This window comes from Salvelinus fontinalis, chromosome 41 (genome assembly GCF_029448725.1).
Source record: "Salvelinus fontinalis isolate EN_2023a chromosome 41, ASM2944872v1, whole genome shotgun sequence".
NCBI lineage: Eukaryota > Metazoa > Chordata > Actinopteri > Salmoniformes > Salmonidae > Salvelinus > Salvelinus fontinalis.
In genome coordinates this window covers 23,038,555-23,055,232 of record NC_074705.1, presented here as the reverse complement: position 1 = coordinate 23,055,232, position 16,678 = coordinate 23,038,555, and the positions used below count along the sequence as shown (strand labels likewise).

General features: G+C 43.3%; 1 protein-coding gene across 1 annotated transcript in view; it reads right to left on the bottom strand.

The window, feature by feature from the left end:
• Window positions 1-16,317, bottom strand: part of LOC129840333 (uncharacterized) — a 104,874-nt gene extending 88,557 nt beyond the window's left edge. Inside the window, exons 1-3 of the mRNA XM_055908132.1 lie at window positions 16,084-16,317; window positions 6,001-6,291; window positions 5,509-5,775 (exon numbers count right to left, since the gene is read on the bottom strand). Of these exons, the coding sequence (XP_055764107.1) occupies window positions 5,509-5,775; window positions 6,001-6,291; window positions 16,084-16,150 (625 nt within the window). The 5' untranslated portion in view covers window positions 16,151-16,317. The remainder of the gene's footprint in view (window positions 1-5,508; window positions 5,776-6,000; window positions 6,292-16,083) is intronic.
• Between the last annotated feature and the right edge of the window lie 361 nt (window positions 16,318-16,678).

Sequence of the window (16,678 nt, the reverse complement as noted above, 5' to 3'; positions counted from 1 at the left end):
CTTCCTAGGGCTGGCTGCCCGGCCAAACTGAGCAATCGGGGGAGAAGGGCCTTGGTCAGGGAGGTGACCAAGAACCCAATGATCACTCTGACAGAGCTCCAGAGTTCCTCTGTGGAGATGGGAGAACCTTCCAGAAGGACAACCATCTCATCAGCACTCCATCAATCAGGCATTTATGGTAGAGTGGCCAGACAGAAGCCACTCCTCAGTAAAAGGCACATGACAGCCCACTTGGAGTTTAACAAAAGGCACCTAAAGACTCTCAGACCATGAGAAACAAGATTCTCTGGTCTGATGAAACCAAGATTTAACTGTTTTGCCTGAATGCCAAGCGTTGCGTCTGGAGGAAACCTGGCACCATCCCTACGGTGAAGCATGGTGATGGCAGCATCATACTGTGGGTATGTTTTTCAATGTGAAAAGGCAGGGAGACTAGTCAGGATCGATAGCTGTGCAGCGACGCTTCCCATCCAAGCTGTCAGAGCTTGAGGATCTATAGCGAAGAATGGTAGAAACTCCTCAAATACAGGTGTGCCAAGCTTGTAGCGTCATACCCAAGAAGACTCAAGGCTATAATCACTGCTGAAGATGCTTCAACAAAGTACTGAGTAATGGGTCTGAAAAGTTACGTAAATTTAATATTTCCGTTTTAAATGTTTTATAAATTAACAAAAATATTAAAAACCTGTTTTTGCTTTGTCAATACGGGTTATTGTGTGTGGATTGATGAGGCAAAAAAAGTACTTAATACATTTTAGAATAAGGCTGTAACGCAACAAAATGTGGAAAAAGGCGTCTGAATACTTTCCGAATGCACTGTACATGTTTTTCGATGATTTCATCCAAAATGATTGCGCACGTCAATGAGTGTCTGCGTAGCCGGGCGCTAAAATAGCCGGGCGCCTCTTCCATCTCCTCATTGTTTTTTAGGAGCATATACCCACGTGGGTGATTGAAAGATGAACTGAGGTCCACACTCCAGTCCAGTTGGTGGTGGTAATGCACCTTAAAGTTGATTGCCAACTGCCATATAAAGTCCGAAGAAGAAGAAGACGACTGAACGAGAGATTACTAGAAACAAAAGGTATACAAATAATTACTAGAAACTAACTAACTAGGCTTCCCCTTTTATCTGTGGATTAATTGGCAGAGTAGAAAACACGTGATTTTGTATGACTCAAAATGGGTAAAAATTCTACAAAGATCCAGAAAAAAGGACATTGTGCATTTCAGGAAACCGTACAACCCAATGTTTATATCCCAGGACAAATTAGCTAGCAACAGCAAGCTAAATGGCCATGAATGTTTCAACCTGCTCCCAAATTAATATAGTTGGTTCAGAGTTCGTTCTGATATTTCAACCTGCGTGTTCTGATTGCGTCTAGTATGGATGGACAAAATCAACATGCGCGCGATGGCGCACTTGCGTGCCCAGTCTAGTCAGCATGTAAGGCTGCGTCTGTGATTCAGCACCGCTGAATGGACAGCTCCTCGGTACAGGTAGGCATAGTGGAGTTTTGTGGCGTGGTGCTGATTGGACAGCACCTCTGTCTAGTAGACAGCTATAAAATTCTTCAGTTTGTGGGCAGTTAGACATTTTCGGAGCATGGTTAGGTAGCCTACAATGCATATATGAAAAGCATAACTGACACGCAGAACTTTAGAAATGGTAGGAATAATTGTAAATTGGCTCTCCAGATGAAAAAGGTTGCCGACCCCCTAGACTATAGTCACCCTTGTGGAACGGCGCATACAGTGTAGCTCTATAATGACTCCCCACCAATGGTCTTTGTAGAAAGTGGGAAGAGCACGAGACAATGTTGGTGGGAAGTCATTAGTGTCTTCAACGACACAGGAGGAGAGCACACAAACAGACTAAAAACCATAAGTAGCCTAGCTTTATAAAACAAACAGGACATGTATTTTGGGGAAGTTGTTTCAGTTGTGTTTATTTTCAAATTAATACATGAAACCAAAACGGCACTAGCCTCCTGGGCCGAATGAATGAAGATACCAATTAGGCTACAGCTATCACAACCTATATTTTAATATAAATAAAATAGCTTTTGGTTTCCATTGGTCACCAAAAAGGAGGACTCCCCCACCTCTCAATTCCCTGGCTATCAGATTACAACACGGATTACAAGGACGAGTTCAAATCCTGACATAAGAGTCAAAGCGATCGGTGACCGGCCTACACTACTGACCGGCAAAACAAACTGGTATTCTCTGTTCTCTGCTTTCTAAAAGTGACAGAAGAGGCACCATGCTGGCTGCTGCTCACCGATGCCATCCACTACTCTAAACAGATGTTGCATTTTAGTCTACTTTCTTAAATGGTAATGCCACACACACACAGCCAAAATGAACCAACTTTTTATAGACCTGTAGATAGGCCTCATAAACAGTCACATTAAAGTTAAAGGGTGTGGTCGATATTGTATGGAAAACGTAGCATACTTGTGCAACTAGGGAAGAATCTCAGTGACATACTCCTTGCGTCCTCTCTCCTCCCTACTACTTCTCAAAACCCAATTTATGAGACAGCCAGAGATCCCGCCCCTCTGACCTTCTCCTCCAATGGGTTTTGAGAAGGAAGCGAGGACACGAAGAGTAAACAATTCAGATTCTACCCATGGCTTATTATTAGCAGTTTCCTAACATGATGTTTTATTGATGTATGTTGTTATTTATGTACTTCAAGCCCGCCGCGATGGCGGTAAGTATTTGCATAAAGTTCAGCTTTCCCTGACTTTGGTCACACCCTGTTCCCGACCCTCACCCATGCTCGCATCGCCAAACTGTCCCCTGCCACGTCGCTTCTCTTCCATTGGAAATGAATGGCTTTCCGTGGTTTCATGGCCCACATCTTCAGAGGCACTGGGAGCCTTTTCTTTGAAGTACTTTTCTAGTTGGCTTGTAACTAACAGTTGTATAGTATTTTGACTGTGGCTATGTCTTCAGCCTATGTAGCAGACATGAGCTTTCTGTAAAAGTGAAACTAAAACTTGCCAGTTGAGCCATTCGATTGAAAAAAATAGGATGGATGTAGCCTATGACAAAGGTAAAATATCCTAGCCAGCAATTTCACATTTAATATCCATTGTAAACTAAACATATTTTTAGGTTGACACAGAGTATTTACCATCCTTTTTGCTGATTAATTCAGACTAGACTAATCCATATTGTGCACAATCCAATTTGGTGCCTCCCTGTGTGTGACACATTATGAAGACTGTGCCCTACAGCACGTGTGTAACGTTCATCGTTAAGGGTAGAACAAGGCGCAGCGTGATTTGGGTTCATCATATTTATTAAAAATGTGAACCAGCAAAAAAAACAATAAACAATACAACGAACGAAAAGCTTTGTCGTGCAAAATACATGCAACCAAACAAAGACAAGATCCCACAACAGAAGGTGGGAAAAAGGCTGCCTAAGTATGATCTCCAATCAGAGACAACGATAGACAGCTGCCTCTGATTGGGAACCATACTAGGCCAACAAAGAAAAAGAAAACATAGATATACAAAAACTAGAGTACCCACCCTAATCACACCCTGACCTAACCAAAATATAGAGAATAAACAGGGATCTCTAAGGTCAGGGCGTGACAGTACCCCCCCTCCCCAAAGGTGCGGACTCCGGCTGCAAACCTGAACCTATAGGGGAGGGTCCGGGTGGGCATCTACTCACGGTGGCGGCTCCGGTTCGGCACGTAGCCCCCGCTCCCTACGCTGATCCCTCCGCTTCTGCGGAACCGGACCGTGGATCGTCGCCGGAGACTCCGGACCGTGAATCGTTGCCGGAGGAACTGGACCGTGGCTCCTCGCCGGAGGCTCCGGGCCATGGATTATCACTGGAGGCTTCGTGCCATGGATCACCACTACAGGCTCCGGGCCATGGATAATCACTGGAGGCTTCGTGCCATGGATCATCACTGGAGGCTTCGTACGTGGAGCCGGAACAGGTCTCACCGGACTGAGGAGACATACTGGAAGCCTGGTGGGGGGAGCTGCCACAACACATCCTGGCTGGATACCCACTTTAGCTTGGTGAGTGTGGAGAGCTGGCACGGGACGCACTGGGCTATGCAGGCGCACTGGAGGCATAGTACGCAGAGCTGGCGCAGGATATACTGGGCCGTGGAGGCGCTCTGGAGCGCAGAGCTGGCACAACGCGTCCTGGCTGAATCCCCCCTGTAGAACGGCAAGTGCGGGGAGCTGGCACAGGCCGCACTGGGTTGTGCTGGCGAACTGGGGATACCGTGCGTAGAGGTGGCGCAGGATATCCTGGACTGAAGAGACGCACCGGAGGCCAGGAGCGCTGAGCCGGCACAATCCGTCCTGGCTGAATGCCCACTCTAGCACGGCAACTGCGGGGAGCCTGCACAGAGCGCACCGGGCTGTGGATGCGCACTGAAGGCATGGTGCGTAGAACCGGATAACACGGTGCTTGACCGGTCACTCGCTCCCCACGATAAGCACGGGGAGTTGGCTCAGGTCTGAACCCTGACTCCTCCAATCTCCCCGTGTGCCCCCCCCAAAAAATGTTTTTTGGGGCTGCCTCTCGTGCTTGCTTTGTTGATTTAACTCCTCGTATCGTGGCAGTTCCGCTTTCGCTGCCTCCATCTGCTCCTTCGGACAGCGATACTCCCCGGCCCTTGTCTAGGGTCCTGCTCCCTCCAGGATTTCCTCCCAGGTCCAGTCCTCCTGACCACGCTGCTTAGTCCGTTGGTGGTGGGATCTTCTGTAATGTTCATCGTTAAGGGTAGACCAAGGCGCAGCGTGATTTGGGTTCATCATATTTATTAAAAATGTGAACCAGCAAAAAAAACTATAAACAATACAACGAACAAAAAGCTTTGTCGTGCAAAATACATGCAACCAAACATAGACAAGATCCCACAACAGAAGGTGGGAAAAAAGGCTGCCTAAATATGATCCCCAATCAGAGACAACGATAGACAGCTGCCTCTGATTGGGAACCATACTAGGCCAACAAAGAAAAAGAAAACACAGATATACAAAAACTAGAGTACCCACCCTAATCACACCCTGACCTAACCAAAATATAGAGAATAAACAGGGATCTCTAAGGTCAGCGTGACAAGGTGGTGCATCTAACCCCTTGACTTGACTGTAACAGTAGCCTGAACAGTACTGTAAATACAGGTAGAACAGGTATCCCCTTCAGGGGGTATAGCTCACTGTTGTTGCTGCTGTTGTGTCAATCTGTGCTTCAGAACTATGTACATGTGCAGTCCTCTGTTACTATAAAAGTACTGTTCTTACCTGTTATGACGATGGCAACAAGAGCTAATACGGTACCAATAACACCACCAACAATAGCACTGGTATTGGAAGGCTCTGAAATGAAAACACATTTTGTATTGATACTTTGACAGGAGTTGATCAGGTATCCAACATAGTCCAGCATTCAAAATGTCCTACAACACTAGCAGTATCAATACATAAGACTGTAACACACTTATGAGTGTCCACTCACCTGGACCAAACACCTCTCCAACTGGCTCACTGACTTCCCCACTAACAGCGTTCTTCAGCTTGCAGATGTACTTGTAACCATTGGTTGATTTGCCAGTGTCGCTCTTAAAGACATTAAACAGTTTTCCTCCGACCTCCCACGCCCCCTCTCCCACTTTCCAGCTGTAGGTCACGGGTTCAGCATCAGTGGTGTTGCCCTCACAGGTCAGAGTGCAGGAGGTTAGGTTGGCGTTACAGGAAGAAGTGATGATGGGTTTGGGGACTGCCTCTGTAAATAGAGGAAAGAAACAGGAATCATTTGGGGAAATACTTGTGAGGCACTACAATACATCACCTGCTGTTTCTACACAACCACACACACACACACACACACACACACACACACACACACACACACACACACACACACACACACACACACACACACACACACACACACACACACACACACACACACACACACACACACACACACACACACACACACACTTACTGATAACAGACAGTGTATATGTCTTCTCAAGCAGTTTGCTGTTGAACTCCACAGAATAAACTCCACTGTCTGTTTTGTTCAATCCACTGATTCTCAGCTCTCCAGTAGTCTGGTCCAGGGTTGTGCGGCCTTTGAAGCCAGCATAGATTTCCAGAATACCACCAAAATCTTTGTCCCACTCTGCCACCTTGTTCTTCCCATGCTTCCATAGGATGCTTGTGATGGAGTCAGGCACTGTGGACTTGTCTGGTTTCAACACCAGCTCACCTTCCACTTTATGATAAAGATCCTCTGGAAAAGCAGACATTTCATACATGTATCAGAGTATCAATGTGTCCAGGGTAACACATTAGGGTATAAATACGTAGTCCTAACCCTATTGGCATTAAACTGTCATTATTATCAACCTTTACTGTTTATGTCTAGAATTCTGCTTGTTGGGTGTATCTGGTCTATGTAGACAGCCCACTTTGATTAGTATGTCCCCCCTCACCACCACCACTGGAGCAGAAATGTATCTAGACTACACTACAGATTAAAGACTTTGTCTACACCCTGTCCACTATTATATCACTAGCTAGGTCTCCATCCAATCTGCAACAGAGTTTCATGCTATTATTCTAAATCTGCATAAAACAATATGCAAATTCTCCCACCAGAGAGATGTTTCCATCAAACTGACTTTTTGAGGATAAAAGGCTGTGTGTGATGATGTAGTGCACATGAGTGTATGGAACTCCCTTTCATCTTATATAGGGCAAGTGAACAGCAAACCTGGTTTAAAAAAAACAAATAAATCTACACCTCATGGCACAACGCCTCTCCTGACCTACTTGTTGTGTGTATGTACTGATATGTATGTGGAACTGATAGATGCACACACACTACATGTTAATGTTTTTAAATGTATGTCAATTGTAAAGTATTTTGTCTGTAATGTCACCATTGGCGTCGGCTAATGGGGATCCTAATCAAAATCACACTAAATGTACTTTTTCGCTTACATTTTCATGTACGGGAATAAAAATCTAAAGTTCAATATGTTTCCAGCGTATTTTCAACTCTATTGATAGTTTTGTAACAAAAACAAAATTGCCTACTCTGGTCTTGGCACGTGGGTTCTAGCCAACAGCTCTCAGATACAGTGCTGTGCTGGTAGGCTAGTCTACATGATGACATTATTACGGCAGTCAAGTATCGATAATCATGTCACAAGAATAAGACCCTCAATATTTATTGGAAAGGAGCATTAAGATTGCGTGCACTTTCACCACCCTGGGAAGTTCATCATAACTTATTTCCAGGGGCACCACTTTGTTTTTAGAAGTTGGTGGGAAATAACTTAGTTGGGCGTCTGGGGGTCCCAACATTTGTTGGGGCAGCTAAAGCCAATTTTTACCCAATCCACTATGCTGTCTCTATTTAGAACAAAAAAAAGTAAGCACAGATGCCCACAATCATCAAGCTAGGTAAGAAATCAATATTAAATATGTTTAAGTGATTCATAAGACTAAATGTCACGTTCGTTGTATGGAGGAGAGCGTACATACTTATTTTATTAAAGAAAGAACACTGAACAAACCAAACGCTATACTAAACGAGTGCTGACAGGCAACTACACATAGACAAAAACCCACGAAACCAAAAGGGAAAATGGCAACCTAAATAGGATCCCCAATCAGAGACAACGATAAACAGCTGCCTCTGATTGGGAACCAATTCAGGCCACCATAGACATACATATACCTACACTTACAAAACCTCCTAGATATACAAAACCCCTAGACAAGACAAAACAAGCATACCCACCCTCGTCACACCCTGACCTAACCAAAATAATAACGAAAACAGAGATAACTAAGGTCAGGGCGTGACACTAAACTTGATCAAAGGTAATTCAATAATAAATATTGTGTTGCACCTTTAACCAACAGCCTAACAAATGAACAACTCTTGACCCCCACCAGCCCGACCCCCACCAGTCTAGTCAATTACTCAACTCTCTCCAAACACAAGTTCCTTCCCAGTTCCTACATTTCATTTTCTTTGTTCACAAGGGAACATTTTGGAAACAAAAAACAGACCAAAAATAACACATACGGTCTATCCATCCATCCATCTATAGCTTAATGTGCTTTCCTGTACAGATTCATGGCCTGGTCAAGGTCGGCCCTCTCGTTCCCTCTGCAGCCAAGGTACAACATAGACATGGATGGAACACTGGTCACTTTAGTAATGTTTACATACTGTTTAACCCACTTCATATGTATATACTGTATTCTAGTTAAGGCCATCCTATTCAACTATTGCTGTACATTTACTATTCTATCCTATGTATTCTTCAAGTATTCAGACCCCTTGACTTTTTCCCCATTTTGTTGCGTTACAGCCATATTCTAAAAGGGTTTAAATATTTTTTTTCTTCATCAATCTACACATAATACCCCATAATGACAAAGCAAAAACAGGTTTTTCAAATATTTTGCGAATTTATTAAAAGTAAAAAACTGAAATATAACATTTACATAAGTATTCACACCCTTTACTAAGTACTTTGTTGAAGCACCTTTGGCAGCGATTACAGCCTCGATTCTTCTTGGGTATGACGCTACAAGCTTGGCACACCTGTATTTGGGGAGTTTCTCCCATTCTTCTCTGAAGATCCAAGCTCTGTCAGGTGGTATGGGGAGCATCGCTGCACAGCTATTTTCAGGTCTCGAGATGTTCGATCAGGTTCAAGTCCAGGTTCTGGCTGGGCCACTCAAGGACATTCAGAGACTCCTGCATTGTCTTGGCTGTGTGATTAAGGTAGTTGTCCTGTTGGAAGGTGAACCTTCACCCCAGTCTGAGGTCCTGAGCGCACTGGAGCAGATTTTCATCAAGGATCTCTCTATACCTCGCTCCCTTCATCTTTCCCTCGATCCTGACGAGTCTCCCTGACCCTGCCGCTGAAAAACATCCCCCCAGCATGATGCTACCACTACAATGCTTCACTGTAGAGATGGTGTCAGGTTTCCTCCAGATGTGACGCTTGGCATTCAGGTCAAATAGTTCATTCTTGATTTCATCAGACCAGAGAATCTTGACCACAGAGCTGAGTAACTAAAACTATTCTACCATGACCTGTTCTAATTCTTGTTATTGTTAAAAGCAAATGAGAATGGGACCATAATTTATATTTATTTACCGACCTGATTAAAAAAGAGCAGAGATAAAATGGCATTTTACCCAATATGGCCTTATAAATCAGTGTATACCAGTGTTTAAGCCTACGCAAGGTCAATGACGACCAGCCAACAGCGCTGTAGAGATCACAATGATGTGTTAGACTTTTTTGATTTGTAATGAACCTGAGGGCTGCATGATACACTGAATCAAGTGCTCTCAGGGTAGTGGTTGAGGCCTGCATATATGTAACATCACTAAAATCTAAAACCGCAAGTAATGTACATCGTACCAGCTCCTTCCTGGCCTCCAGAGAAAATCAAGCCTTATGCCGGTAACTTTGTGGGACTGTTGGGTTTGGGGCCATTTTTTGAGGTAGCTTGCTTGCTTTTACAACTTGGTGAAAGAGGGCAACACATTCACACTGAACTATGCTCAACTTTCCCATGCTGGTCCAGCCAGCCTTTCAGAATCTTTGCCTTCACACAGCCTGTAAGCCCGCTCTGTGGTGTCCTAAATCCAGCCACGCTCTGAGGTGTCCGCATGGTTCTAAAGCACCCTTTGCGGGGCTAAAATGTCATTTCAGAATGTGGGGGGGACATGACCCCTTTCCCCAGTGAAAGTTGCACCCCTGCTTATTTCATCTGTACCCTAAAAACAGCATGGTTTCCTGAGTCATAGTGGGACCACAGACCATATAATCGTGTACAGTAATTGTTTTATTTTTGTATTTAACCTTTATTTAACTAGGCAAGCCAGTAAAGAACAAATTCTTATTTACAATGACGGCCTACACCGGACGACACTGGGCCAATTGTGCTCCGCCCTATGGGACTCCCAATCACAGCCGGTTGTGATATAGCCTGGATTCGAACCAGAGAGTCTGTAGTGACGCCTCTAGCACTGAGATGTAGTATCTTAGACCGCTGCACCAGAGTGTCTGTAGTGACGCCTCTAGCACTGAGATGTAGTGTCTTAGACCGCTGCACCAGAGTGTCTGTAGTGACGCCTCTAGCACTGAGATGTAGTGTCTTAGACCGCTGCACCAGAGTGTCTGTAGTGACGCCTCTAGCACTGAGATGTAGTATCTTAGACCGCTGCACCAGAGTGTCTGTAGTGACGCCTCTAGCACTGAGATGTAGTGTCTTAGACCGCTGCACCAGAGTGTCTGTAGTGACGCCTCTAGCACCGAGATGTAGTATATGTAGCCCAGATATCTGATGCTGTCCGGACAAAAGGAGTATGGCATGTTATATTTTTTTCTGGCCAGACAGCATCAGATACCTGGGCTACATATAGTAAAACCGAGGGGCGCCGTTTCGCTCGCTAGTTTCAACAAAGAGGATTAGGCTAAACGAGAGGACTCACTCTCACCAAAATCTGTCCTGAATAAACCCAACACGTTTCCATGGGACATAAACTTGTCGCCTGCATTCCCGCCTTTGGGACAACTACTCGCATCTCGTCATTATATACAGATCTGTGGTTTCAGCCACTTGCGAATTAGAAAGGAAAATTGGCGGGTGCACAGCGGACTGTTCGTATGCAGCCTTCCCCTAAAGTAAATGGATGTTTTGCCTAAATTATATAATTACTCCTGTCTAAATAAAATCATTAAAAATACTTTACCAGAGAGCTTGACTTAGCCACAACGGATCATTAGCTTCTTTAAAAAAATAGCTGTGGACTGTTGCAAATCACAAGTGCACATGTCTATGCCTATTTGGGAATACAGCAATTTGCTCAGCGCGTGGCAATAGGCCTAGCTGATTATTTAGTTGTAGCTGTCAGTGAAAAGCATCTAAAATGTGTGAAGATAGTGTGGCTTGAGTATCATTTAAAATATTGAGATAAGAATAAGGTGAGGGGTGTGTGGTATAGATATCGGCGTGTTTCTCCAGAATGCATGCACTCAGCTCTCCAGAATGTCCTTCGCAGTCTCCCGCCAATTATTGCACATTCATTGTTTCAATGTGTGAATTGTTTGCCCTTTGATTGTTTATTTCTATCAATTCCCTATTACAGATGTAACCAGTAGGCCTAGTAAATGTACCGTTAATCCCCGTCATTTGGTTACATTTATTAATTTTAATGCGTGCATTACAGTCATTTACTGTTTTCATTCTCGGAGTGGAAACGTTGTTTGCAGAGGTCACAACCTGCTTCACTTGTGAGAAACAAGTTCTGGTTTATTTCCTAACCATCATTTAGGAGTTGTCCATTTTTGTATTGTCTTTTATTTGAAGTGCTCCAAGTGAGCAATGAGCACGTGTGGTTTCTCTGTGCTGATAACGTTGAGGGAGCGTGTGTGTAGAACTAATCAGTTGAATGGGCCTTTGATATCCATAGGTGGGCACGGCTTGCGCGTTCACAAATGTGTTTTTATTGGTGTTATAGTAAAGACCATAGGCAGCTCGTGAGATTGAAGTTTGGGGAAGCTTACAAAGTATCGTACCTTTTCTACCGATCTGCATGAAGGTTATGATTATTTTTATATGCGCATTTTCGTGGAACAGTGACATTTCAATAATAACGTTTACGTTTCTCAAAATCATTGGCACATGGTTAATTATAAAAATATCAAAGTTAAAATTCTACTAAAGCTGGGTGAACACTACACGACTTTCAAAATCCTAACAACGCTGAGCCTCTCACATTAAACGACTGTAATTTCCATTCATTTTTTGATGTAGCCAACGTTGTGGTGCTCGCACTAAACGATGTGGCACAGACGGAGTTCACACACTACAAGATTCTTCACTTTGTCGTGAGGATTCTCGATACCATGCTGTCTCGTGAAAACAATGATGTGATTAGATTTACTTAGCTACGAGCTGTGTCTCAAAAGCAGCTTCATAAACACTTGCCACATAGAGTTCAAATATCTAGCCAACATTTTGAATTGAATAACATTGCTTGTGAACTTCAGAGCTGTAACGATTTGACACGTTGGCTTTGGTTAAAGGCAATTACAAACGCATACTATTAGTAGACTAGTCATTTCTCCTGCTCGAGATCTACATATTTTGGGTGATGCGAAGCAACGTCATCCCACTGACTTCTTCTCTGCCGAGCTCTCATTGGCTATTGCTGATCATTGTTCTCGAAACTTGTTGTTGCACATCTCACACTACAATAGCACTGTATATTGTGTGCGGATAAAATCAAACATGTTTGAAAATATTAGGATGTCTGGTACTGCTCAAAGACGAGATCCGTAGCCTTCAGATTGCGTATTTGACCTACTCACATTAAACAAGCGTCGGCGATGGCTGTGCGCCCCGAGTAGGCAACGATATGGGATTTTGTCCCCAATCTCAAAAACTGGGTCTGGGACAGCTAAATCATGGCCAAAATCGTGTAGTGTACACCTGGTTTAAGGTGAGAGCACCAGCCTCTGCCATATGGACACATTGATACACTGTGGTCCATTGGCGGCTAAGGAAATTAGCGCAAAGAACTCAGAGATAGTCTATAGGCCAATGCAGCAGTAGGCTGGGGTAAATTTGGCGGTGTGAGTGAAGGAGGCTTTGTTGAGAAATAGAAAGCTGATTCTTGATTTGATTTTGGATTGGAGATGTTTAATAGGAGTCTGGAAGGAGAGTTTACAGTCTAGCCAGACACCTAGGTATTTATAGATGTCCACATATTCTAGGTCGGAAACGTCCAGGGTGGTGATGCTAGTCGGGCGGGCGGCGACCGGTTGAAAAGCATGCATTTGGTTTTAATAGCGTTTAAGAGCAGTTGGAGACCAGGGAAGGAGTGCTGTATGGCATTGAAGCTCGTTTGGAGGTTAGATAGCACAGTGTCCAAGGAAGGGCCAGAAGTATACAGAATGGTGTCGTCTGCGTAGAGGTGGATCAGGGAATCGCCCACAGCAAGAGCAACATCATTGATATATACAGAGAAAAGAGTCGGCCCGAGAATTGAACCCTGTGGTACCCCCATAGAGACTGCCAGAGGACTGGACAACATGCCCTCCGATTTGACACACTGAACTCTGTCTGCAAAGTAGTTGGTGAACCAGGCAAGGCAGTCATCAGAAAACCGAGGCTACTGAGTCTGCCGATAAGAATATGGTGATTGACAGAGTCGAAAGCCTTGGCCAGGTCGATGAAGACGGCTGCACAGTACTGTCTTTATCGATGGCAGTTATGATATAATTTAGTACATTGAGCGTGGCTGAGGTGCACCTGTGACCGGCTCGGAAACCGGATTGCACAGCGGAGAAGGTACGGTGGGATTCGAGATGGTCAGTGATCTGTTTATTAACTTGGTTTTCGAAGACCTTAGACATGCAGGGCAGGATGGATATAGGTCTGTAACAGTTTGGGTCCAGGGTGTCTCCCCATTTGAAGAGGGGGATGACCGCAGCAGCTTTCCAATCCTTGGGGATCTCAGACGATATGAAAGAGAGGTTGAACAGGCTGGTAATAGGGGTTGCGACAATGGCGCCGGATAGTTTCAGAAATAGAGGGTCTAGATTGTCAAGCCCAGCTGATTTGTATGGGTCCAGGTTTTGCAGCAAATGAAGAGGGATTAACATTTACTAGGCCTACTTGTGACATGTAATGAGGAATTGATAAAAAATAAACAATCAAACGGCAAACAATTCACACAATGAAACAATGAATAGGCAAGGATTGGCGGGAGACTGCGGATTAAATTCTGGAGAGCTGAGTGCATGCATTCTGGAGAGAAACACGCCCCTCCCCTTCTTCTTGTTCTTCTTGCAACATAAAAAATTATACTCAAGACACATTATTTTCACAAATATTTTAGATTCTTATATATATATATATATTTATTTATTTAACCTTTATTTAACTAGGCAAATCAGTTAAGAACAAATTCTTATTGATGGCCAAAACTCAGTCAGCTAGACATATTGCACACCCGCTGCCCAAATCGTGGGAAAGACAAAGGCCTATGCACTAGTGAGTAGATTTTTTTTAAGAAGCTAATGATCCTCTGTGGCTAAGTCAAGCTCTCTGGTGAAGTATTTTAATGATCCTCTGTGGCTAAGTCATGCTCTCTGGTGAAGTATTTTAATGATCCTCTGTGGCTAAGTCAAGCTCTCTGGTGAAGTATTTTAATGATCCTCTGTGGCTAAGTCATGCTCTCTGGTGAAGTATTTTAATGATCCTCTGTGGCTAAGTCATGCTCTCTGGTGAAGTATTTTAATGATTCTCTGTGGCTAAGTCATGCTCTCTGGTATAGTCTTTTTTGAATGTTTTCATTTAGGCAGGAGTAATTATATAAGTAATTATATAATTTTGGCAAAACAATCATCAATTTACTTTAGGGGAAGCCAGCATCCTAACTTTATATAATGATGAGATAGATACTCATGTCTCCGTGCTAATGATGGGAGTCATTGTCCCAAAGGCAGGAAGGCAGACAACAAGGTTATGTCTGCATATTATGCCCATAGGGATTATTCTGGACTGATTTTGGCGAGAGTGAGCCCTCTCACTTCGCCTCTTCCTCGCTGCTGAAACATGCCATACTCTTTTTTGGTCCACATAGCATCAGATACATTGTCTACAAATACTGAGACAGAGGGGAGACGTTTCGCTTGCTCGGATGCTTTATCTGAGATTGCTGGCTCTTTCTGTCGGCGTGCATCTCAGTCAAATAAATAACACATATTTAAATATTTTATTTGGAGGGGCAAGAAGGTATGGTAGCCCCCCTAAGGCCGGTCCATATCACCGCCCCTGCCATGATCACGCAGACCCTTCTGTTGGTTTACGCCTTGGTTAGGCCAGGGCTGCGTTTCAAACTCATAAAAGACACACCCTCGTCCACTTAACCTCGCCTTATGCCCTTGGAGGAATCCCTGTCAACATCTTGGACATCGGTCCAAATGATTAGCCAAACAAGGGAAGTTTGCAATGTAAGCCTCTCGACCCTCGTTTTTGATTGAGTTTGCGAGTGTACAATTATGTTCACGTCAGGGCCTGAAACGCCCCATACTTCAATTCGCAATGATTGTACATCCACTAAGAAAAGTCAGCCGAAAATTAAAACCTCAATGTCAATATGGATAAGTCAACATACAAGTGTAAGTAAAAACTAATGTTTAAAGGTTTGAAATTGTGCTACTAATGCACATGACAGCCTAAACATGTCTCGTAAAAGTAATGAAGTTTTTGTTTGGTTAGCTTTTGGAAATTGTAGAAATAAAACATTTTCCTTCAGAAGTTCTAGCTAGGCAGGCTTACATTAGTTAGCTTATTAATTTGCTAGCTATCATACAGGTGGAGTATATTAATAATGATAGAGTTCATATAAGTAGACATGCAATCATAATTGACTTTAGCGCATATAAAGCACCCACAAGCTACCAATGGCTGAAAACACAATCATCCGGGATGAATGAGTGACGAATTTCCAGGCAAGTGCAGTCCATTTAAAAATCATTCCTTCCTCCCTTGCCCTGCAAGTGTATACAAGTGTTTGGAATGCAGCCCAAGACTTAATATTAGATCACTTCCTAAATTGTGTGTGTGCGCGCGCATGTGTGTGTGTGTAAAAATAATAAGGGTGCGGTCCTTATTTCTTATCGAAACCCACATAGACTTCGTTTAAAACCATTCAGACTTTCCATGTTGAAAATCACTATGAAGAGCGTGTTTAGGCTAATGTCGCTATAAAAGCTTCTTGTTTCAGATTGCCATGTTTTTTCATTGACGTGAATAACACTTGGGCGGCTTCGCGTGTTCTTGAAGTTGCAACGCACATTGTGTTCATAAGGCACATTGTAACATATCATACACCTATTGTTCATGATAGTCAAACATTATGTGATAATATTGTAGGCTATACAGGAAGCACACTATAGCACACAAGTAACATTACAAATATTAAGTAGGCCAAAAACTACGTTCGGCCTTGCCAATCGGTTCAACTTACCTCCGGAAACCACCTTTTGCGCAAGACAAATCCAAAAGTACAATCCGATGAGCGTTAGTTTGGGCATATTTGCTAATTCGTTTGTTTGTTGAGATAATAAGTAAAAGTAAATTCAAATTAGATATGCCAAAACAATGTGTGGTTCATAGTCTAGCCTACTTCTGATATTTTATTTCCTAAGGCTGTGAAAGTGAAAGTAAAATGTGGTTTAGTTCCTCCCTATTCATCACCTCTTGGTGGAAAATAAAATAACGTTCCATTTGACTTGTAAATTACGTTTTAATAGCTGCAACTAAATAATATTTTATAACAAACACATTGCATTATTTATATATGTTATAATAACTTTAATAAGCAATTTTTTCTAACCAGTTCTGAAATATTCCTTCCTGTAGTCGTGCCCATACCTGGTCTTTGGCGCCTCCCTGTGTGTATAATTGGCTGCAACGCACAGAATTCCATATATATAGTTTAGAACTGATAGAATCTCTGCTATAATGTAACACAACTTGGCAATACTGTCATATTCAAAGGTAAATTAATAACTATAGTTAATTTAATTGTTTTCCTGTCCATTGAGTGTAAGAGAGATTTT